At 44.4% G+C, this 26,058-nt stretch overlaps 1 protein-coding gene across 4 annotated transcripts in view; it reads right to left on the bottom strand.

Moving 5' to 3' along the window:
* LOC122935744 (dihydroxyacetone phosphate acyltransferase-like) overlaps nt 1-26,058 on the bottom strand; it is a 477,317-nt gene that overhangs the window by 379,282 nt on the left and 71,977 nt on the right. For all 4 annotated transcript variants that reach the window (XM_044291607.1, XM_044291609.1, XM_044291610.1 and 1 more), the window contains exons 5-6: nt 19,115-19,242; nt 3,454-3,529 (exon numbers count right to left, since the gene is read on the bottom strand). In XM_044291607.1, coding sequence (XP_044147542.1) covers nt 3,454-3,529; nt 19,115-19,242 — 204 coding nt within the window. The remainder of the gene's footprint in view (nt 1-3,453; nt 3,530-19,114; nt 19,243-26,058) is intronic.

Below are 26,058 nucleotides of genomic sequence, written 5' to 3'. Positions count from 1 at the left end.
TTCTGTCCTGACTGCCCTGTCCACCCTGCCCTATGCTTAGGAGAGTGTTTCCGGAAGTACCACACACAGGTACACTTAGCATAGGGTCACATCTCACAGGACAGGTACACAGGGATATTAGGGCCCATTCACTCACACAGCTGCTGCAAACCTCTCCTTTCACCTGGGACAAAGTGCATAATGTACTTCGCCACATCTTTGGGCGCTTTGCACATTGTCCCATGGGGAAGGAGAGGTTAGTCCTATAAAGCTAAAAAATAAAATAATCACCAGTAAGCAAAAAAGTTAATGTTCTGTTCAAAAAGTTAAATAAAGTTTATATGTTCTGTTCAAAAGTTATGATAAAGTTAATAAATGTATTGCGTTGCGGCGTGTTTTTTTCTTTTGATTTTTTTACCATCCAGGTGGATCAACCGATCGACGAGCTGCAGCACTGATGTGCATTCTGACAGAAGCATTGCGCTGCTGTCAGATTACACAAAAGTCAGTGTATGCGGCGCTGCAAGACGAGATTTCTCCTCTGCAGTAAAAGATAAGTTTGCCGAGGCATATGAGCTGAGGAGGTGGCGGTGTTTATATGCTTTGGCAAACACTTTGTATATATTAAAAAAAATAATAAAATCCCGGCAATGATTTATTCATCCACATCGATTGATGTGAATGGAGAAATCGGGTTTGCCAGGGCATACGAGCTAAGTGGGTATGGATGTTGGGCGGAGCTCCTATGTCCTGGCAGACGCCTTTCCGCTCCTTTTTTTTGGGGGGGCAGAGATTTTTTCATCCACATTGATCGATGCATGTGGTATCGCCGTATACTAAGGGGTAGTTGGGGAATGTGTTTTGGGGTGTCATTTTACATATACCCATGCTGGGTGAGATAAATATCTTGGTCAAATGCCAACTTTGTATTAAAAAAGGGGAAAAGTTGTCTTTTGCCTAAATATTTATCTCACCCAGCATGGCTATATGTAAAATGACACCCCAAAACACATTCCCTAACTTCTCCTGAGTACGGCGATACCACATGTGTGACACTTTTTTGCAGTCTAGGTGGGCAAAGGGGCCCACGTTCCAAAGAGCACCTTTAGGATTTCACAGGGCATTTTTTACAGATTTTGATTTCAAACTACCTCTCACGCATTTGGGCCCCTAAAATGCCAGGGCAGTATAACTACCCCACAAGTGGCCCATTTTGAAAAGAAGACACCCCAAGGTATTCCTTGAGGGGCATAGTGAGTTCATGGAAGTTTTTATTTTTTGTCACAAGTTAGTGGAATATGAGACTTTGTAAGGAAAAAAAATATATATTAAAATCATCATTTTCCACTAACTTGTGACAAAAAATAGATGTAGAACCTCAGGAAACATGACAGGTGCTCAGAAAGTCAGAGCTGCTTCAAAAAGCGGAAATTCACAATATTGTACCATAGTTTGTAAACGCTATAACTTTTACCCAAACCAAATTTTTTTTCCCAAACATTTTTTTTTTATCAAAGCCATGTAGAACACATGCACCACCAGAGACCCCCGAATATTTAATAAAGAAATGGGCGGGGCATCAGTTCCCTTCCAGATTCTCGTCATATTCTCGTGGGATTAGTGTATACGTGCACAAGAATGTTGACTATGTTCCGTTGGAACAGTCGATTGACACAGATGGGAGATTTATCTTTCTCTATGGCTGATGGAATGGCAGGAAATGCATACTAGCCTTCCTGTATATCCCACCCCCATTTGCAATGACAGTCCTGTACCAGTTGGTGGTTCATACACAATAGAGAGCGGTGCATGGTGCTAGTATGCGGAGACTTTAATTGTGTACTAAACCCCGAATTAGATAGAATATCCACTGCTGGAAAATATCAGCAGGGAAAACACTCCCTTTTTTGTGGGTTTTGTAAGGAAACAGGGCTAGACGACGTCTGGCGTTGGCTATATGGCAATAAGCAAGTGTTTTCTTGTTTTAGTAAAACATATAATGCTATGTCTAGAATTGATATTGCCCTGGCCAACAGTGAGATGCTCGGGTTAACTTCAAAAATGAAAACATTGGTACAGCACATATCCACTTTGTGTGGGATGCAATGAAGGCATATTTGCGCGAGCTGTACTATGGTAAAATTAAAAAGGAAAAGAACTGAGTTTTTTAAAGAGGAAAAAAGTTTGGAAGAAAAGGAAAAATATCTGGAAGGTATGATTAGAATAAATAATGACGGGAATATGCAGCAGAAAATAAAAACTAGCTAATGATCAGTATATAAACTACATGATGAAAAAGGCGCAGAACCAACAGTTTTTTCAAGGATAAGAGCATTTCTTTGAGGGAGGTACCCCAGGAAAATTGCTCGTCTCTATAATATCCAATCAAAAGGCCCCCCATAAGATTAGACAAATCAAAACAGGAGAAGGCCGTAGATTGGAAGGAGCAGAGGAAATTGAGGGAGAATTTGTAAAACATTTCAACAACCTCTATCGCTCTGGATTAGATGACACAGGGACTAATATAGAAGAGTTTCTGAAACAAACTAGGACTCCTGCACTATCTGAACCGGAAATGGCGCTCCTGAACTCCCCCATTCTTTTGGGGAAGTTGCAGGAGGTCATTATGAGAATTCAGGGCTCCTCGGTCCCTGGACCGTTCGGTATATATAAGAGTTATGCGGAGATCCTCCTATCTGGGTTACTACAGGTATTGAATGAATCCTGTAGGTTTTGATTGATACGAGAGGAGGGAGATTAATACTATCTTGGGGTATTCTGTATGTTTATATGTTGATAAGCTTGGTAGGCTAATACGCTATGATAGAACCCCGTTAGTATGTATTTAAGTTAGCTTAGATATTAGGAAATGTAAAAGAAATATATATATATGTACTATACTCCTTCCTTCTTATATATTTGTATATAATTGTCTTTGTTCTAAGAAAATCAATAAAGATATTTGAATACATAAAAAAAGCCATGTAGAACAATAAATTTAGCGAAATATTTATATATGGATGTCATTTTTTGTTTTTTTTTATTTTGCAACTGAAAGTGAAAAATGTCATTTTTTGCAAAAATGTTGTTAAATTTTGATTAATAACAAAAAAAGTAAAAATGTCAGCAGCAATGAAATACCCCCAAATGAAAGCTCTATTAGTGAGAAGAAAAGGAGGTAAAATTAATTTGGGTGGTAAGTTGCATGACCGAGTAATAAACGGTGAAAGTAGTGTAGTGCAGAATTGTAAAAACTGGTCTGGTCATTAAGGGTGTTTAAGCTAGGGGAGCTGAGGTGGTTAAGAGGTGCATGCCCCTTAATAATTATGACACATCTCATGCAAGTTGGGCAGAGATTAACACTGGCATACAAAACACTGGTCTTAATAAAGCCCCCCTAAGTGTTCGGCTAACAGCTTTATGAAAAATGTGCAACTTTTCTGGTATAAATATCCTATGGTCAATTATACATACCAAGCTTTGGGTGTATTGTCTTGCCTGTTCTGCTCCTTTGACCTTCAATGAAAAACTCAATTGGTGCATATCCATTCTGTAAATAGAAGCATATATTTTACTGCATGAATTGCAAGTTCATTTTATGTAGGGTACTTACCAAGGAGTCTTTAACTTGAGCCATTGCTTCAAGAATAGAATAAATAAACCATCTATGATATGAACAATGAGTAATTCTTACTAGTAAGAACATCTGTGTGTTGACAGGATATTTTATGCTAAAGGAATTAAGTTGTGTGGATTTTCATTCTAAAGTGTGACATTAAAATTTCCTTGTCAATGTCATGTGTCCCCATAAAATCTAAAATGTAACATTGATACTGTTCCAGTTTTTGTGTGTGTTTATATGATAAAATGGCTGTGTTAGTTCTGTTGATGCATTTTTTCCTTACAGGCCCAGAGTTATTACTGCTGCTAATCAAATATACTTGTGCTATGCTGTTAATACTGTGAATGCTTTATATATAATTGCCTTATGTAAAGTGTTGTGGTTTTCTAATTGTAAACTGTGAATTCTGGAAATATGAGAACTGATAGTTCAGTGGGGACCTGACAACTGGGACCAACAGTAATCACAAGAAGGTCCCATTCTCATATGAATGGAGTGGTATGTCAAGCATATACACTGCTGCTCCATTAATCTCTATAGAAATTCTGGACATTGCCTAGAACGGCATTCGGGTATCTCTTGCAGTGAGAAAGTAGATGGCAGTGGTTCTTTGTAGTGTTTGAGGACACAGTTTTGGATTCATGCAATTGTTTCACCCCTGTGATGAGCTGGGTTCCATTAGGGACTCATGCACATGAACATATGTATTTTGCAGTCCGCAAAACAAAGATCGACAAAAAATACGGATGACATCTGTGTGAATTCCATATTTTGTGGAACGGAACACCTGGTCCCTAATAGAACAGTCCTATACTTGTCCGTACTGTGGACAATAATATGACATGTTCTATTATATTGCGGAACGGCTATACGGACACGGAATGCACAATGAGTAACTTCTATTTTTTGCGGATCTATTGAAGTGAATGGTACTGAATACGGCCCACAAAAAAAACTAGAACGGACACAAAAAGAAAATAAGTTCAGGTGCATGAGCGCTAAGACTACAACCTAAAGGAGTCAGTGAAAGTTGTGACGAACTGCGACTGCCTCGGCCACAATACGCCACAGCGCCCCTAGTGGTCAATCCGCAAACAGGCCTCCCAGCCACTTTCAGCATACCGACAGTCTAACTTGAGTCCGTACAGTTGATAGGCTGAAAGCGCGGGGATTGGACCGGGGATTGCAGCGTTCGGGTGTCCGCCTGGCCATGCGGAGGCAAACGGATCTGTCCAGACTTACAATGTAAGTTAATGTGGACGGATCCGTTTGAATATGACACACTATGGCTCAATTTTCAAACAGATCCGTCCCCATTGACTTTCAATAGTAAAGTCTGGACGGATCCGTCTGAGGCTACTTTGACACTTTTTTTTACAATATAATGCAGACGGATCCGTTCTGAACGGATCCACCGTCTGCATTATATGAGCGGATCCGTCTCAGACGGATCCGCAAGTGTGAAAGTAGCCTTACAGAACCGAGTAGCTTTCTCTTCGGAGAGGTTAGGGTTAGGGGTGGGCGATATGGCCTAAAATCTATATTGCAATATAATTTTAAGCACATGCGATATATATATTGCAATATATTATTTTCTATATTTGGGGGGGTGTTTAAACTTTTTTTTACTTTTTATTTATTAGCCTCCTTAAGGGCTAGAACCCTTGTCATATTCACCCTAATAGAGCTCTATTAGGGTGAATAGGACTTTACACTCTCCCTGCTGCCCTGTGCATAGTGCGCACAACAGCAGGGAGCCGAGTCCCCTCCCCTAAACAGTGCCATCCACAGATCCCCCTCCCCTAATCAGTGCCATCCACAGATCCCCCTCCCCTAATCAGTGCCATCCACAGATCCCCCTCCCCTAATCAGTGCCATCCTCAGATGCCCCTCCCCTAATCAGTGCCATCCACAGATCCCCCTCCCCTAATCAGTGCCATGCACAGATTCCCCTGCCCTAAACAGTGACACCCACAGATCCCCCTCCCCTAAACAGTGACACCTACAGATCCCCCTCCCCTAAACAGTTACACCCACAGATCCCCCTCCGCGACGCTCACAGGAGCACATTTATAAACTAAACAGTAACTTTAACTTTAATCAGCAACTCTTTACTTGTATACCTTACTCTGTCTTAGCTCCGGTAACAGCAGGCAGTGCGGGTGGGCGGCGCTCACTCACTGACGTCTCGCACCTGTGCCGCCTAGTGGGAGGAGTAGGCACGTGACGTCAGTGAGTGAGCGCCGCCCGCCCGCACTGCCTGCTGTTACCGGAGCTAAGACAGAGTAAGGTATACAAGTAAAGAGTCGCTGATTAAAGTTAAAGTTACTGTTTAGTTTATATATGTGCTCCTGTGAGCGGCATGGCCCTGTATATTCTAACCCCCAGGCAAGCTTCCCTGTCACCATGGGAACCCCTGGGGGTTAGAATTTACCATCGGATTTGAGTTTTCACGCTCTCACTGAGATCGTGAAAACTCAATGATTTACTGTCAGTCCCTCCCCTCCTCCTCCTACTCTTTTCTCACTGGTGGTCAGCGGCAGCCGCACACAGTGGGGAGAGAGGGACTCAGGAGAACATGGTGCGCGTATAGAGCGCGATCATATCGCGGTCCGGCGATATAGGTGATATGCTCAAAATCTATATCGTGGCACAAATTTATATTGTATATGGCCAATATCGCCCACCCCTAGCTAGGGTAAGTTTTTGCAGTGTTTGAAAGCAGGCATATGGCTAGAGAAATGACTTCTCAATATGTGCAGTGATTAAGGAAAGTATAGTCCAATAAACAAAAAGGGAAAAAAGAAAGAAAATACTTATTTTATGCAGAAAAGATGTCCGTTGGTGAAATAGTCCGTTGCAGGGATAAAGTCCAAGAAACCTTTGTCCAGAGTGTAATAAAATCCAAATCTGCCTACAGCCCACGGGTTCTCTGGCTGAGGCCCTCTTCAGGTGTTGTTAAAAGTTGGGAACTCCTTTAGCAGATTCTAGACCCTTGTTATAAGGATCACAGAATCAAGGTGGGGAATTGAGAGTCCGCCTGCTGGGACATATGGTATGTGCCATATCTTGGGATGTCTCCGCTGTACATAAGTAACAGGCACAGATTCACATTCCCCACAAAATATGGAGTTCAGTGATATCAAATATGACTATTATAACCTGTTTTATGATGGGGTAACGCCATAACTTTACCTAGGCATCTCTTAGAGTTATGTTTGTCATGTAAATGTCCAGTGAATTCTGAGGGACAAGATGACATCATATTTATGTCCATAAGATGCAAGGTCTCTCTTAAAAAGGGTAAAAATCATATCTCAGATCGCGGTGCCTGACTGTCTATAGTTTCACCCAGGTAACTTCCTTTTCAGGAAACTGACTTCACACTTCTTATTTACCAGGGATGCAGACAAATAGCCACAGTCTGATCAGTTAATTGTAGAGGACACCGAAATGAAGTTAGCATTCAGTCCATTTCCAGTTTTACCTTGACCCTTTTGTTCTCTGGGTACATAGAAGGAGATGCTCTGAGTAATCATTGTAAGCTCTGGGGGCTCCTATGGAAATAAGGACTGTTTAATAGGCCCATTGATCTGTAAGGGATAGTAATATTGATAATATTGTGAGGATGGTTCAATATTCTCGCGGATCATCCGTGACAAAAGTGCTGACAGTGCTAGAGGTGCTTAGTCTGTTCAGCAGGATTCCACAGCGGTCCATGTGGCAACACCACTAGCCACATAGCAAACTGGTACAGTATGAGAAGGAAGAGGTCAGAGCCTGGTGTTAATAGACTTTTCAACAATGCTATGTACAGTATTATGGGGCCCATATATGCACTGATATACGTTACTATTGTGGCATATATCAGACGCAGATTTTGTCGCAGGCCATTTTGCAACAAAATTTGTGCCACTTTCCCAACCAGTCTAAAAAGGGGGGCGTGGTGTGGGCGTGAAAGAGGGCAGGACATCAGTCGCACATCCTTTATTAAGACCAGCCATTTAGACGCCGGTCTTAATTGTGCCTGTTCTGCTGGAGGAAGCAATATAACTTAGTCGCTTCCTCCAGCAGCACAGGCACAATTAAGACCGGCGTCTAAATAGCTGGTCTTAATAAATTTGCCCCTATGTACTATGTATATATTATTAATGCCAGAAGCCTGACCAATAAAGTTGGTAAATTGGAATTAGTGATATATGAGGAGGACTATGACATTGGGAATAACTGAGACACAGCTGGATGATAGCTATGACTGGGCGGTTACAGTTTTTTTAGAAATGATCGTCAAAACCGGAGAGGGGGAGAGGTTTCCTTTTATGTAAAGTCCTGTCTAAAGCCCACACTCTGTGAAGATATAAGTGAGGGACATGAACATGTGGAGTCACTGTGGGTAGAAATACATGGAGGCAAAAACAATAAAATACTGATAGGAGTTTCTTATAAGCCACCTGATATACCAGAGTCCACAGAAAATCTACTAAGGGAAATAGACGAGGCGGCAAATCATAATGAGGTGGTTATTATAGGAGACTTATACTATCAGATATAGACTAGGAAACTGAAACCTGTGGTACTCATAAAGGAAATGAGTTCTTGGCAATAATCAAAGACAATTACCTCTCCCAACTGGTTCAGGACCCGACTAGAGGGACGGCCATACTGGACTTAGCACTAACCAATAGACCTGACAGAACAACAGATGTGCAGGTCGGGGGACACCTGGGAAATAGTGACCATAGAATAATAACCTTCCAATTATCATTATCATTCAAAAGAGTGTTTCTTCAGGACACAAAAATGACAAAACTTCCAAAAAGCTAAATTTGACCAGCTAAGAGAGGCCATTAGCCTCACTAACTGGAACAAGAAAAGAAAAAAAAACAACAACATGTGTATAAATAGAAATATAAAGGGGGCAATAAATGACAAAAATAAAGCTTTTAAATCACTAAAACAGGCAGGTAGCGAGGAAGCATTGAAAAACTGTAAGGAAAATATTAGAATATGTAAAAGACAGGTAAAAGCAACTCTTTACAGAATGATGAGGGGGGAGTTCCAGACAGCCATGACGAGAAAGTAAATCTATTAAAATATTTTTTCTCTCCACTGTATTCACTGAGGAAAATGAACTGTCAGATGAAATGTAGATTGTAAACGTAAACTCCCCCTTAAAAGTGCCCTGTATGAATGAGGAAGTTCAGCAGTGTAATAAAAATATTAAAATAGACAACTCCACGGGTCCAAATGGCATACACCTCTATATTCTAAGATAATTAAGTAATGTCATAGCCAGACCCTTATCTCTGATGTTTAAAATTCTATACTGACGGGGGAGAGTGTTCCACAGGCTTGGCGCTTAGTAAATATGGTGTCAGTATTCATAAGGTCAATAACAGAGCCCGTAAACTATAGGCCAGTGTTATGCAAGCGCGTGTGGACCCACTGCGCCACTGACTGGTTGCACTCTGGAGGGGGGTAACTAATCATCTACCTGGTCTTCACTAGAGCATCTGATGGTGGGGATAGGCTTGAGCCATTAGGGTAGTTGTCGGGTGACACTCCAGAGCAGTCACCGAGTAAGTGGCAGCTGACCAGGGGGTCAGGGTATCCAATGCAAGCACCGAGGGGATGTGCGTGGCCAGGAGGTTCCGGTTCAGGACAGGCAGCGATCAATCAAGGTCAGTAAGTGAAGTCCGTGGTCAGAGGCAGGCAGTAAACAAAGTACATAAACAAAATCCAAGGTCAGGGGCAGGCGGCAAACAGGCAAAGTCCAGGAGTATAATAAGCAAGGTCCGGTACACAGTGAAGCAGACAAGAAAGACACCTTAGCACTTGGAGATAGACAAGCTAAAACCACGAGGTTGCTCACGCATCTTCCTGTGGTAGGAAGCACCTTTAAATACCTGCAGCAATCCAGCCATAGGCTGGTGAGACAGAGGGCCTGTATGTGCTGCCTCATAGGTGAAGAGAGACACACCCACGCAAGCTCAAACACCAGTGCAGGTCTCCAGCAGGAAGGAAACTCTGGCATGGAACATAGTATAGTTAAGCTACCTGCTGCCATGTTTGTCAGCATGGTGGCAGGAGGAAAAAGAGGGAGCCCAGCACCCGTGCCTGCAGTTAGGGGCAGCGGCGCCAGCACAGATCTCTCCCATCATCTAATTATACCCAGGATTGTGATGAAGAAACATCCTCTGCCTGTATAAGGAAAAATTGTTTCTAAACAAACATAGAGGAGGATTCTTTACAGTAAAAACAGTGAGACTCGGAACTCTCTGCTTGAGGAGGTGGTGATTGTGAATTCACTAAAAGAGTTCAAGAGAATCCTGGATGTATTTCTGGAGTGTAATAATATTACAGGTTATAGTTATTAGATTTCCAGAGAAGGGTTGTTAATGCAGGGAGTTTTTCTGATTGCCTGATTGGAGTTGAGAAGAAAATGTTTCCCCTAAAATGAGGAAAATTGGCTTCTACCTCAGTTTTTTTTTTTGCCTGTCTCGGGATCAGCCTGCAGGATAATAGGCTGAACTGGATAGACTTACCAAGTAACTCAAGTGTGAACTCAACCTTACAGGTAAACGTTAGCGTTGGGTATAAGGAACTATGCAGTGGCCCAATATTCTACTATAGAGTGATAGAGCGCACTCCTTTTGCAAAAACTGTTCTATTACATGCGGATACAATTAATGGCCCCATGACAGAGAGGAGAGGGTGTCTGCAGTAAGTTTGTTGAGTTCACTAATTATTTTTCCCCTTCTTGTGATCCATCACAAGGACAATCCCAAGAAAATAGATCCTGTGTTTTTAGCCACTGGCTTCACACGGTCAGCAATCCATCGCTATTGCTAAGGAAAAAGCAAAAAAAAAACCTGGAGTGGATCCAAAAAAGAGATGACACGTGATTGGAATATTTGCATGTCTTCTGTGTTTTATACTCACTCCTGCATTTGGATTCTAAATCATGAGCATATCCTAATGCAAAATAGGGACCATGTGATAGAGTCCTTACGGATGTCCCAAAGAGAGGATCCATTGTGTTTTTCATTTTTCTGTCCCTCAGACAGATCAGAAGTAGGGTAAAATAAATGGTGATGTCAACAAAGCTACACAAGGACATTCGTGGCCCAGTCACAGAGTGGTGAGGGAGGCTTCAGCATGTGGAGTCAAAATAGTGGCCCAGTATCATAGTGGGGAGGGTGACATCTGCATGAGGACTCAATATAGTGGCCTAGTCACAGTGTAGAGAGGGTGGCAAATGCATGAGGAGACAATGCAATGGCCCCGCCACAAAGAGAGGAGGGTGGTAACCGCATGAGGACTCAACATAGTGGCCAGTCACAGAGTGGTGATGTGGTAACCACATAAAGAGTCAGGCCCAAAACTAGACTCAGAACAGCATGAATTATAGAAATACAAAATCTTTTATTGGACATACATTTGTTAAAACATACATATCCATATACATAAGCAGCATACAATCACACAGGATAATCTCTACAGGTCTGTTGTAAAATATAGTAATAATTAATCCTAAACTGTGCAGAGTAGTACTCAGTCACAGCCCACAGTCAGCATGTATAAAGTGCTTAGTGCTTGAACTAGAAAATGACCTGGGGAAAACATACAATACAAGTAAATACAGACCAAGCAGTCCTGGATCCCAACACGTGTTTCGCGTTCGCTTCCTCAAGGGATACTGATGATGTGTGTCAACTGTTCATATATAGTCTGCAAATTAACTAAAATGGGGGTCACCTGGGCTGCAGATGGAGGCTAATAACGAGGAACCGGAAGTGGGATGCGCTACACACTGGAACGCATCATCGCTTCCAGTTTGATCGGTGTCCGGACATTTAACTTATTTCTATTCCACTGCTAAAGCTGGGCAGTGACCATACTCAATTCTTTGCAGAATACCTATATGTACTCCTACTCAATACACAGGGCGTGAGAGGAGACGGCGAGGACAAGGCCAGGGAGGACCGCTCCACAGAGCACCACATCCAAGAACCGAATATCCGGTATGCGGTCCACCGTGGAACGCATCACTCCCAGAGCCAGCCGAAGCGGCCACCTCCCACGTCCCAGCCCAGCATAACAGTAGATCACATGGACGCACTAGATGCATAGTGCGTTCCACGCTGGAACGCAAGCAATGCTCCGCCTTCTAATTTGAACATGAACTAGATTAATGCATATTGCGTTCCACACTGGAGCGCAAGCGGTGCTATGCTTTCTAATTTGGGCATAGATTATTCAAGTATTCAAGTATTCATAGGTATACACTTCAGTGAGAACACCTATATAAATATAATCCAAATAACATAAAGTGCTTAAATCGAATAATTATATATAAAATACAAAACAAGTATGAATTCACAGACCGTGTGATAAATGTGATAAAGAGTGATAAACGTGATAAAGGTGAAAAGTGAAGCATATCTTATACAGACATGTATGTGATTAGAATAATCACCCCTATTCATACTACACATTATACACATATATCCCTACTCGGGTGGAATCCAATGATAAATATGTCCATTAGATGCAAAAGAATCTTTGCGCTTTCCATTATTTTTCTGTGATTGTGGAAACACTTTGTATTCGCCATTTATGCGGTTTCCCTGCTGATACTTCTTATTATGCACAATTCCTCAGCGGACCGTGTTATTAACTCCTCAGCGGACACTGTTATTCGCTATGTATACTTACACTCACCTAAAGAATTATTAGGAACACCTGTTCTAGTCAACCGATTATCTAGTCAACCAATCATATGGCAGTTGCTTCAATGCATTTAGGGTTGTGGTCCTGGTCAAAACAATCTCCTGAACTCCAAACTGAATGTCAGAATGGGAAAGAAAGGTGATTTAAGCAATTTTGAGCGTGGCATGGTTGTTGGTGCCAGACGAGCCGGTCTGAGTATTTCACAATCTGCTCAGTTACTGGGATTTTCACGCACAACCATTTCTAGGGTTTACAAAGAATGGTGTGAAAAGGGAAAAACATCCAGTATGCGGCAGTCCTTGTTGATGCTAGAGGTCAGAGGAGAATGGGCCGACTGATTCAAGCTGATAGAAGAGCAACGTTGACTGAAATAACCACTCGTTACAACCGAGGTATGCAGCAAAGCATTTGTGAAGCCACAACACGCACAACCTTGAGGCGGATGGGCTACAACAGCAGAAGACCCCACCGGGTACCATTCATCTCCACTACAAATAGGAAAAAGAGGCTACAATTTGCACAATCTCACCAAAATTGGACTGTTGAAAACTGGAAAAATGTTGCCTGATCTGATGAGTCTCGATTTCTGTTGAGACATTCAAATGGTAGAGTCCGAATTTGGCGTAAACAGAATGAGAACATGTATCCATCATGCCTTGTGCGGGCTGGTGATGGTGGTGTAATGGTGTGGGGGATGTTTTCTAGGCACACTTTAGGCCCCTTAGTGCCAATTGGCCATCGTTTAAAGGCCACGGGCTACCTGAGCATTGTTTCTGACCATGTCCATCCCTTCATGACCACCATGTACCCATCCTCTGATAGCTACTTCCAGCAGGATAATGCACCATGTCACAGAGCTCGAATCATTTCAAATTGGTTTCTTGAACATGAGAATTAGTTCACTGTACTAAAATGGCCCCCACAGTCACCAGATCTCAACCCAATAGAGCATCTTTGGGATGTGGTGGAACGGGAGCTTCGTGCCCTGGATGTGCCATCCCTCAAATCTCCATCAACTGCAAGATGCTATCCTATCAATATGGGCCAACATTTCTAAAGAATGCTATCAGCACCTTGTTGAATCAATGCCACGTAGAATTTAGGCAGTTCTGAAGGCAAAAGGGGGTCCAAATACATAAAGGGAATCAACTCGGTAAAGGAGGAGAGCATATTTAAAAGAAGAAAAACTACCACAAGAGGACACAGTTTTAAATTAGAGGGGCAAAGGTTTAAAAGTAATATAAGGAAGTATTACTTTACTGAGAGAGTAGTGGATGCATGTAATAGCCTTCCTGCAGAAGTGGTAGCTGCAAATACAGTGAAGGAGTTTAAGCATGCATGGGATAGGCATAAGGCTATCCTTCATATAAGATAGGGCCAGGGACTATTCATAGGATTCAGATATATTGGGCAGACTAGATGGGCCAAATGGTTCTTATCTGCCGACACAGTCTATGTTTCTATGTCCAACACCGTATTAGTATGGTGTTCCTAATAATTCTTTAGGTGAGTGTATATCGCCAAATGCAGCCATCAGAAAATTGCAACCCAAGATAGCCTAATAGTGCAGAAAGAACATTATTAATAGATTAAAAACACAAAACTGTGTATTAAAAAGGTCAAATAAATACACACCACTTAGACCTACAGAGGAATTCATTCGCTAAAAAATGAAATACAGACATTATTGGACTACCCCAAAAATGGTGAAAAGCTTAAAGCCTCATTCAGACCATATGGCATAACCGTGTTCAGCTCAAAAATCCATTTGACCTCCTTCTGAGCGAGGAATTTTTTCCAATTACCTCCCCTCCCGCCTATTGTAGTAATTGGAAAAAAGTCCTCACTCAAAAGGAGGTCAAATGGATTTTTGAGCTGAACACGGTTATGCCATTTGGTCTGAATGAGGCTTTAAGCTTTCCTCTGTAGGTCTAAGTGGTGTGCATCTCTTTGACTTTTTTGTGTTTTTAATCTATTAATAATGTTCTTTCTGCACTATTAGGCTATCTTGGGTTGCAATTTTTTGGGTTGCCCTGTATACTGAGTAGGAGTACATATAGGTCTTCTGCAAAGAATTGAGTATGGTCACTGCTCAGCTTTAGCAGTGGAATAGAAATAAGTTAAATGTCCGGACACCGATCGAACCGGAAGTGATGATGCGTTCCAGTGTGGAGCGCATCCCACTTCCGGTTACTCGTTATTAGCCTCCATCTGCAGCCCAGGTGACCCCCATTTTAGTTAATTTGCAGACTATATATGAACAGTTGACACACATCATCAGTATCCCTTGAGGAAGCGAACGCGGGACACGTGTTGGGATCCAGGACTGCTTGGTTTGTATTTACTTGTATTGTATGTTTTCCCCAGGTCATTTTCTAGTTCAAGCACTAAGCACTTTATACATGCTGACTGTGGGCTGTGACTGAGTACTACTCTGCACAGTTTGGGATTATTTATTACTATATTTTACAACAGACCTGTAGAGATTATCCTGTGTGGTTGTATGCTGATTATGTATATGGATATGTATGTTTTAACAAATGTATGTCCAATAAAAGATTTTGTATTTCTATAGTTCATGCTGTTCTGAGTCTAGTTTTGGGTCTATACGTTTAGTTGGTCTAGGACAGCAATAATACCGGACGTTTACTCGCTTTGCGTTTTGGGGATCACATAAAGAGTCAGCACAGTGGTCCAGTCACTAAGTGGGTAGAGTGGTTACCGCATGAGGAGTCAACACAATGGCCCAGTCACAGAGTGGTGAGGGTGGCGACTGCATGAGGAGTCAACATAGTGTTCCAGTCACAGAGTGGGAGGTGGAGGGCAACAGCAGTAGCAGTAACAGCACAAAACTGTGGGTGGCAGCAGGAGCGCGGCATCAGGTGGGTGGCAGCATCAGAATAGTGGCTGGCATGTGGAAATCCTGGCTGATCCATGCCTGATTCATCTTCACAATGATCAGTCCTCCACATTTTAGGTCGAAAGGCGAGTTCCCCTTGGGGTTACTATGCCCCCCCCCCCCTATCCCCCCCCCCCCCCCCCGTTGCACTTAACACCGGCTCTGATTCCACACTACTGGCCAGGCAGGAAAGCTTGTCCAGGGCAAACATCCAGTTGCAGCCACAAATCAAGTTTGGCTGCCCAGTAGTCCAGGGGATCTTGAATGTAAGGTGGCAGGGTGCAGTCCAAGTATGCCACCACCTGCTGGTTCAAGTTCTGTTCTATGTCTTACTACTGCTGGTGGGTGGTTTCTTCAGTAGGCAGGTGAAGAAAAGTGCTCATTAGAGTCTCCAAACTTAAGTTGCTGCTGATTGAGCAGGTGCTGCTCCTGCCCACCCACCCCTTTCCAGCAGCGATAACAGTGGAAAGTGAAACAACCACACGCCCTAATTTAGGGACCCTCGGGAAGTAGTAATACATGTGACAAGCAGTCATAGGATCCCACTTCCCTGACGTGGCCACAGCAGTGGCGAAACATGTCGGGAGGGGTGCCAGAGGTTAGTGCATAGGTTTTAGACAGTTTACGAAGACAGCAATAGCAGGGGAATATAGGATTTTTCACACCAGCCAGCAGGTGCCTGCCTAGGTGCTATGTTATAATTCAGCAAGTCTCAGCATGGCTGCATCGCAACAACAGGTGTACTCCAGAGGGAATTGTATATAAACAGTGACTTATAGCACTCAGCTACTGTGATAACAAATCGACTGCCAGCACATATGAGAGAGAGTTCGTGCTGACTGGTGTACAATATTGCCAGTCTCAGCAACAATATATAACCTCCTCTAAGACAATGAGTGACAGCTTAACACTGCGGCGTCTGAAGGGTTGAGACAAACAGTCCACTAAATAAGTGGTTACTGGGTATGAACACGGTGCACTGAGTGTTACAGCAAAATCTACATGAAATAAAAAGTTATCTATCCCAACTGGCCCACCAATGAGGGGTGGAACATACAGTGTTAGGTATATGCACTCCTGGTCCAATTAGTCACATATGACTACATTCCATTGAGTTCCCTGCATTGAGGATATTCCTGTACCAAATACCCCGACAGGAATACAGATCAGCATATACTCCATGTAACTATCATACAGCAGTTGCTAACTCTAGCAACAGCAGATAGTTTATTACAGGAGACAAATACATATAAACTATCTCTACCGTAATCTGACAGTTTTAAATCATAATTCCTTATTAGAATTTGTGTTTCACTATTTTTAACTAATAATTAATAAATATATATTTTTAATATCAGTTAGAGACCCCATACAGGGATTTTTTGGGTCCTATGACCGCTTGTCATATGTAACAGTGGAAAGTGAGCCCAGAGGGACACACCTTCGGGAGGATGGGCGATGGCGCACATAGGCAGGGGCCAACTGACTACATATGATGTCTAGTTAGTAGTTGAGTTTATTCTTCTTCTCAGCAAGTGGAAAAAAGGTCCACATTTTGGAGCATTAGCAAGGGTCTAACATGGTGGAGAACCAGTAGTATCCTTCTGCCGAATGGTGATAATACAGCTGTCACTACGCAAGCAACTTAGCATGCATCTGGCCATTTGTGCAAGGAAGGGACTCCCTGCCTCTATCTACACTGCACACTGCCACGATGTGTCGGGTAATCTGCCTGGTCTTCCTCATTTCCCTCTAGCTCCTCCTGATCCTCTTCTGTCACTTGTGCAGAAAAGCCACCCATTGCCGGGTAAGAGTAGCTGAAGTGTATTCATAGTTTCCTGGCTATTTTCAAGATGTCCTGCAGTTGGGTGGAAGATTTCAGGAACCGCTTTACAACCAGATTAAATATGTGTGCCATGCAGGGGTCAGCCCTTGACGCAGCACCAACATGATGTTCTTCCCGTTCCTGTTGGTTTTGGTTTTTAGTTGGTGAGGAGAGAGTCAGGATTCGATTTCCTATTGAAGGACGCAGAGCAGTTTCTCCTCGGTGTGAGGAGGCAGAGGATGACATTGGCGCAGGACTCACAGATTTAGAATGCAGAGGCAGCAGTGCTGTCACCTTGCTAAGTTGCTGGTGTGGCTGGGCAGGAACCACATTTATTTAGTGCACTGTAAAGGACGTACAGTATATTGTCCTTGACCATAGCTACAGCTCCATATGTCAGCACAGCTGTGAGCTGTAGCAAACACTAACAGGCTCAAAGACTGGCACACCTTATATTCAACATATGTGTGCATGGCTGGTACAACCTTTTTGGAGAAGTAATGATGGCTCTCCACCTTGGCTCGGCACAAGCCATCAGTTCTCTGAAAGATGTCAACCACATGGAAAGGGAGGGACTGTAGTACCAGTTTCTGCTCCATTGGATGTGTGCACGCATACTGTTGTCTTTTTGCAATCGCCTCGATGTCGAGGAGCAGGAGCATCATGACTAATAGATTATGGGAAGCAAACAGAGCTACATTCTGCTGAGAGCAAAAGGAACAAAAGATGAAAGAGGCAGGTTCAGTACAGGTAGGGCCACAGTGCTTGGTGCCGGAGGAACCCACCGACTCCTGGCTGGGGGTGTCTGATGTTGCTTGAGATGATATTGAAGACTCAGTCAATCGTTCAATCAAGGACAGCTAGTTTGTTGGTGAAAACAGGACCACTGGATGACACAGGCAGCACTGGCCTGCCGCTTTGACTATTGCTACCACCACCCCCCCCTCCCCTTCTTCTGCTGCTACTTCTGCCAGCTCCAGGAACATTTGGGCCACTGTTCTTTCCCTTAGAAGGGCCTGGTACCTGTCAGTCGGACATAATGTACTGTAACAGTAACTGTAAAAGTAAAATAGCAATATCAGGGTGCAATTTCACCCCTGAAACAAGGATGAATGGATGTACTTATATATAACAGAACATGAGCACCCTAAAATCTGTAGTATCAGGCCTCAATTTTACCCCAATTACACAATTAAGTATTAAATAATTGAATTATGTGAAAAAGAGTATAAATACCCTAAAATCTGCAGTATCAGGCTGCAATTTCACCTCCAAGACGAGGATGAATGGATGCACTTATATATAAGAGAATGTGAGCACCCTAAAATCTGTAGTATCAAGCTGAAATTTCACCCCAATTACACGATTAAGAACGTGAACCCCCCCCCCCCCAAAGAAAAATCTGCAGTATCAGACCAGAGTTTCACCCCAATAACAGAACTAAAATCAGTAATATTAGAACACTTTTAACCCCAATTAGTGCAGCAAGGTGTAATAGAATAGTCCCTATTAGCCAAACTTTACACTGTTCAATTGTCTCTGCTCTCTTCCCTATAGTGTGGATAATGCCTCCCTAATCTATCCTTACACTATCTCTTAGCTGTACCTGAACTGCTCAGTAGTAATATTTTGTGAATAAACTGTTTCCTAATCACTGTCCCTAGTGCCTGTAACATCTCTCCCTGCACTAAGGAGGGAGAATGCCGGAGACCGGTCCAGAGGAGACTTTTTTATAGGGCTGTGACATCACAGGCTGGCTAACTGCTGATTGGCTGTCTGTATGACATTGTGGGTGCTCCCTCGTTTCTGGGCTTCTTATTTCCTCTTTCTAACATGTGCAGAAGCAAGTTACATGTGTAATAAAATCATACACAAACAGTAGTTCCCACTCAGTAGCAGTGCTTACCTTAAGACATAGCTGAGAGGATGTACTCTCTGTAAGATTGTACATATGGAAGGCTCAACAAAGCTGTTAGATGTCTTGGTGTAACTGGACATAAGGCTAATGGACAAATGTTAATGTATATCACAATAATTGGGAAAAAAAAGAACTAACCCGCAGCATAGTCGTCACATACTCTGAAAACACAGCCCAGTAAAGTTTATCCCCGTGAAATGTGCGTCTTATGTAGAAGGCTCCAGACATGCGAAGAAATGGTCCAACAAATTTCATACGATTGAGGTCTACATGATAAAACAAAAAAGTTAATATCTGATTAAATAGAAGAAACTTTAGACAGAGGAAGATTCTCAAGTATTTTTTTTTCTATTAATCCCTTAGTGACCACCATTACGTGTTTTTACGGCGGCCACTAAAGGCCACACTTTTTTACGGGGACCCATAGAGCGGGGAGCGGAGGCCCAGCTCTTGCAGGAGTGCCTATCCGGGCTGTTTAACACTTTACATGCTGTGGGGAATGGCGCCCGCCGCATGTAAAGCGGTGACAGAGGGAGAGGACTCTCTCTGTCTCTCATCGACACCCCGCAAATGCGATCTCGGGGTGTCGATGTGTGTGAAGCCTACATGGCTTCCGATGTAGGCCCCGGTCCTGGCTGTAGTGATTTTCTGCAGGCTGAGCCTCTGTGCCTCTCAATGTTAAAATAGCATTGTTATTAAAATGCAATGCATTATAGGGATAATGCATTCCATTTTCAATCACTCAAAATACTGTTTGTTATAGTCCCCCTGTGGGACTATTAAGTGGTAAAAAATAAATAATTCATAAAAAAAATCCCATAAAAGTTTTTTTTTCAGTGCAAATATGCTTTTTAATGAAAAATAATTGCAAAAAATAAATAAAAATCTTTTGTACTGTCTAATAGTACCACTTATTACATACAATTCAGTGGGAAGAGGGGAAAACATGCCAAATGGGGTGGATTTTTGTTTTACAAAAAAATTGGCCACAGCACTCTATTCATAGAATGGCGAGGGTGGGTGCACGTCCGGGTTGTGTTCTAAAGCTCCACCTCCAGAACTTGTAAGTGTCACAAATATTTAGAAAGCACTCCTTTGTTGGTGATAATTAAATCATTTTATTTCATGTTATTTCAGCCGGAATAGGTGGTTTGTCAGTTGCAACGTTTCAGGCGTAATAATCGCCCTTCATCAGGCTGACAAGACATAATGTACAGAAAGAAAAAATTCATATGGTGATCATAGAAATCAAAAATACATGATGATATAAATAGATGCACAAATACATGATTATACAGCTAAAAATATAACATGAAAAAGAGAGAGGGGGCTCTCTGGACGTTTTATATGGTAATGTTAAAATCACATATGCCATACATATTCCAAGGCGCTCCATTCTATACAGTAGCACTGGGTGCAAATGTGCTAGATACAAGAGTGCTGATACTGTACGTGGTGTGCACTGTGGCCAACGGAAAAAACAATTGCCCCAGAGCACAACAGTACATCCAATGAGACATCTATTGTGGCATAGAATTTTTTTTTTCCTGTTATGGCAGCAAGCCATATAGCTACATATAAAGGCTAGATTTGGATGGCGGGGCAGTCGGGGCGCACCTGCGGCAGAAGGGCTGCCACCGGTTAGTCCCAAGCGTCACACCATTCAAATAGGACTGAGACAACATGAAACAGTGCATAGTAGAGATAAGAGGGGAAAGAACTCCTAGGAGTGCATAATAAACCTTCTAAGGATGGAATATCACGAGGCAGAGGAGGCTTCTGGGATACGAGGACGAGTACAGGATAACAAGTTACACTGCAAAATATTCAGGCATTAAGGCATCGGTAAATGACTCACCACTCTGAGGACCACACTAGGTATACAGCCGGCGCTTGTTTGCATGTGGGGTGCGCCATCTTTAAGTATTCCCTGGTGTACTGTGGTAGGTGGGTGGGAGTCATGTGGTGCAGGTGGTGGGCGGGCCCAGTCGCCGGAGCAAGGCCTGGAATTCAGAGCGCATTCCGACATGTGTAAGTATGCCAGTGCGTCACTTCCGGTTATCAGACTAGTACCCGGAAGTGCCGTGCGTGTCACGGTGGTTGTAGTGTCATGTGACCTAGTCACATGATCGCACTATCCCTGATGGAGCTACAGGGAACGGGAGTGATACTACAGCCGTGCGCTAATTTGGGGGCGGTATTGGGACACATTGACTGGGTAATGTCCCTACACAATAGCCTGCGCTAGTAAGGGGGGCGGTACTGGGACATAAAGCAATGTCCACAAAGAAATGCCTGCGTACGTTAGGGGGTGGTACTGGGGCACAAGGGCAGAGCAGTGTCCCTTTAAATTGCAACAGAACAAGAGGCATCCGGTATATATATCTCTATTCAGATATGCAGTATAAGATCATAAGCGGCCAGTTAAGGTGTGACATGTTGGGCAGAGTCCCAGAATGATGCCTGCGCGTCAGATCATTAGCCGTCTGAATCAGAGGTATATATATATCCATTGGAGTACAAGGCATCAGAACATCTAAGTCATAAATACATATGTAAACATATAATATTGAAATACAAGGCATCGGATTGTCTGCGTCAAAGATACATGTGTATCCATTAAATACAATTCATGGCATAATGGGTGACAGGAAGAAGAGACTGTCAAAGGTATACCCACTTGATTGTTTATCCCGGCTACTTAGTTCCAAGTTGCATCGGAAGAGGATGAACGTGGAGCTAAGTAGACTGGGTTGGGTTGGACGAGGTAATCACCCAAGCGTCCATACGAGAACATAATGCCAGAAGCTAGCACAGTGTTCTGAAGACGGGTAAGAACAGTACCACGAGATAGTGGGACACGGTTGAACCACAAGATGGTCTCTTGGGACCGTAAAGTGTGCTTTGCGGAAGTCACCATCCGCTACTGAACAGTTCTGGTCCTGTAAGAGAAGCACATGAAACAGATATAAAATACATTATGGAGGACTTGATATACAATTGGCCTAAAAATAATCCTTGTTTAGCCCGACCGGTTGTAGGGTACATAACCGACGGATCCAGGACATCTCTCTCTCCTGAAGCACCGCCTGGCGGTCCCCCCCTCGTCTATGAGGAGGAATCCAGTCAATTACCTAGGAAACGTAATTGGCTCATGGCGTGTTTATGTTCCAGAAAGTGTTCGACCAGAGGGGCATCAGTTTTTTTGGTACGGATGTTCGATTTATGTTGGCAGATCCATTCTTTGATTTTTTGGATGGTCTGACCAACATAGCCGAGGCCGCATGGGCATTTGATAAGGTATACCATGAAGTTTGTCTGGCACGAGAAGTGGCCTTGGATCTTAAACGTCTTCCCTGATGTGGGGTGAGTGAAGGTGGGACCTTTGGTGACGGTGCTGCATTGGGCACATGAAAGGCACAAGTAAGTGCCATTGATAGGGGAACCTGTGATGGTGGTCTGGATTCCAGAGCCCTTGTTACTCCCAATGTCAGATTTAAAGGGGCTATCCGAGTTATTTTTTTATTATTTCTATGTTCCTACCTAAGAAAATATAACAGCTTTCCAATTCACTCACTTTATCTCCAGTGGCTGGTTTCTCAGATTTCACTGAGGGTCACATGACCTGTGATGTCAGCTTCTCTCCCTGTGCCGATAATGTTTGTTTACAAGCTTGTAAACGAGACGTCACTGTGCTGGCCACGCCCCCCCTCACTGCCGTCTACTCTTTGCTAGGATACTTAACCCCTTCAGCTGCACAGCTCTGCAGCAGGGACAATTCTGGGCACTGGAGCTGATCTACTAGAGAGAGCATTGCACAACAAGGTAGGGGGAAGATCCTGTGTGTATTAGCAGTGTCATTATACAGATGGGACATGTAGTCCTACACATACAACATGCTGCAGAGTCTCCCAGCAGGCAGACATGTCACCCAGGGCAGCTCTTGTATTCACTCCCTTAGCAGAGCAGGGGGAGGGGCAGAGATTGTTTTTATTGCATGTAAACAAAGAGCCAGAAGAGAACCAGGGAAATTAGGAAAAATATATATATTTTTTTTTGCATAAAACTTGCTTAGCTCAGTTATATCAGATTTTCTGTGCTATATTATTTTTTTTCATAACTTGGACAACCCCTTTAACTAGTAAATCTCTGATGCGTTTCGCTCTTTTGTAGGACATAAGTGGCACTTCTCTAAAGACATTGGGGAAATTACTGGCAAGGATGTGCCAGTGTTTATTGATGATTTTTTTGATCTCCCTGCTTTGGTGTGAAAATGTTGTAACGCATGGGATACGTGTCATGGTCTTACCTTCGTTTGACATGTGCTGGCGGCCATCTTGGTTTCTGGGTTTCTTGTAGCCTCCCACCCTGCGGCTTCTCCTTCCCACTGGGAGGAGCTGGATGCCTAGCTCATATATATAGAAGGTCTGTGGCTTCAGTTCCTTGCTTGGTCCTCCTGTGTTCACATGCTTCTAAGACTGCTGCTGCTTCTGGTTCCTGATCCTGGCCTCGTCTGACTACCCCGTTGGTTCCTGATCCTGGCTTCGTCTGACTACCCCGTTGGTTCCTGATCCTGGCTTCGTCTGACTACCCCGTTGGTTCCTGATCCTGGCTTCGTCTGACCACCCTCCTGGTTCCTGACCTCTGTCTACGCAAGACCCTGCTTCGGTTTAGCCATCCGTTTGGACTTTTGCTACGGCTTGATTTCCAATAAAGCCTTCTTATTTCCACTCATCTCTGTTGTACGTCTGGTTCATGGTTCCATGACATTAGGACCAAGCCATGAATTCTGACGGTACAGGGCCATCCTCGCTACCTACGCTGGTTGCCAGACTTGATCAGCAGGATCACCTGTTGGGTCGGTTCGCTGTGGCGTTGCAAACCCTGCTTGAACGCACGGCTCATTTCGCTTCCGTTGCCGATGGGTCGGTTGTCGCTCCTGGGCCCGCTCCTACTGCCGCCCCGGTTGTTGCGCCAGAGTCTACCCCGACACCTGTTGCTGCGCCTGCGGTGTCTCGGGGTATGACCGGTTCTGCCCCCTTTCCACAGCGCTTTGGGGGAGAGCCAACTCAGTGCCGAGGTTTCCTTAACCAGGTGGGCATTTATTTCGAGTTGCTGCCACATGCCTTTCCTACTGAGAGATCAAAGGTGGGCTTCTTGATCTCGCTGCTCTCGGACAAGGCCTTGGCCTGGGCCAGCCCTTTATGGGAGAACAACAATCCGGTGGTTGCCGAGTTTTCCGGTTTTGTTGCTTCTCTTCGGAAGGTATTCGATGTGCCGGCTCGTGCTGCCTCTGCTGCGAAGCTCCTTATGTCCATCAGACAGGGTTCACGATCCGTAGCTGAATACGCCATTGAGTTTCGTACCCTGGCAGCAGAGGTGGGCTGGAATAATGAGGCTCTGGTCGCTGCTTTCTCTCATGGTCTCTCGGATGCCTTGAAGGATGAGGTTGCAGCTAAGGACCTACCAGTGGAGCTCGAGTCTCTTATTTCTTTCCTGATTTTGATTGACACCAGACTCAGGGAGAGACCTTCCTTTAAGGAGAGCCTGCGGAGGTCTCCTAACAGATTGGCGCCTACGTTTGCTGTCCCACCCGTGCCTCCCTCTCCTCCCACGCCTCCTGGGGATGACTTGTCTGGGGGTGAACCCATGCAGCGGGGGTTTGCTCGCCTGTCCGAGGGGGAGAGGGCACTCCGGAGACGCGAGGGCCGATGCATGTACTGTGGTCTCGGTGGGCATTTTCGGTTGGCATGTTCGAACCGTCCGGGAGAACGCTCGCACCTGAGGTCCTGTCGGGGGCAGATCTTGGGTGGAGTCTCCTCGTCCCCGGTTTCCCGTGTTGACAAACCACTGATCACGGTTGTCCTCTCCTGGGTCGGGGGCTCGGTGACGACCCAGGCGTTGGTGGACTCTGGTGCTGGTGGTTTGTTCATTGATAGAGTGTTCGTTGCCGCCAATTCCATTCCTCTGCAGCCTCGAGGTTCCCCACTGGCTCTTGAGGCGATAGACGGCAGACCCCTTCTGCCGCCACACGTGACTCATGAGACCCTTCCAGTGGGGATAGCCATTGGTGCTGTTCACAGAGAGTCGGTCTGTCTCCAGGTTATTTCGTCTCCACACTACTCGGAGGTCTTGGGGTACCCCTGGCTCCAGAAGCATAATCCGACTTTCGATTGGAGATCGGTCGAGATCCTCTTGATGGTCACCGCAGTGTGGGGTTAGTTGCATCCATGGGCCTGTCAAGTTGCTGTGTACTTCCTCGGACTCTCTGTTGCCTCCTGAATACGAAGAGTACCGGGATGTATTCGATAAGGTGCGCGCGGTTGCCCTACCTCCGCACCGCCCATACGATTGTGCCATAGAGTTACAATCCGGTGCCGTTCCTCCTCGTGGCAAAGTCTATCCACTGTCGGTAGCGGAGAATGAGGCCATGGAGGAGTACGTGAGGGAGGCGCTTTCACGCGGACACATTCGCAAATCCTCGTCCCCGGCAGGGGCTGGATTTTTCTTTGTGAAAAAGAAGGGCGGTGAGTTGAGGCCTTGCATCGATTACAGGGGTCTCAATCGCATCACGATCAAGAACGCTTACCCGATACCCTTGATTTCCGAGCTGTTCGATCGCCTCAAAGGGGCCACGGTCTTTACCAAACTCGACCTGAGGGCGGCATATAACCTGGTAAGGATCAAGGCGGGCGATGAGTGGAAGACCGCGTTTAACACCAGGACCGGTCATTATGAATCCTTGGTTATGCCCTTTGGGTTGTGCAATGCGCCCGCAGTCTTCCAGGAATTCATCAACGATGTTTTCCGTGACCTGTTGCAGCAGTGTGTGGTGGTCTATTTGGATGACATCTTGGTATATTCTGAATCCATGGAGGCCCACATTATGGATGTCAGACGAGTGTTGCAACGGTTACGAGAGAACAGGCTGTTCGGTAAGCTTGAGAAATGCGAATTTCACCGATCCCAGGTAACATCATTTCCGCTGAGGGGTTCTCCATGGATCCTGAGAAGGTTTCGGCTGTCTTACAGTGGCCCCAGCCCAGTGGTCTCCATGCCCTGCAGCGCTTTTTGGGCTTCGC

The sequence above is a fragment of the Bufo gargarizans genome, chromosome 4 (genome assembly GCF_014858855.1).
Source record: "Bufo gargarizans isolate SCDJY-AF-19 chromosome 4, ASM1485885v1, whole genome shotgun sequence".
Classification (NCBI taxonomy): domain Eukaryota; kingdom Metazoa; phylum Chordata; class Amphibia; order Anura; family Bufonidae; genus Bufo; species Bufo gargarizans.
The sequence above is the reverse complement of the archived record's forward strand: the minus strand, read 5'-3'. Positions and strand labels throughout refer to the sequence as shown.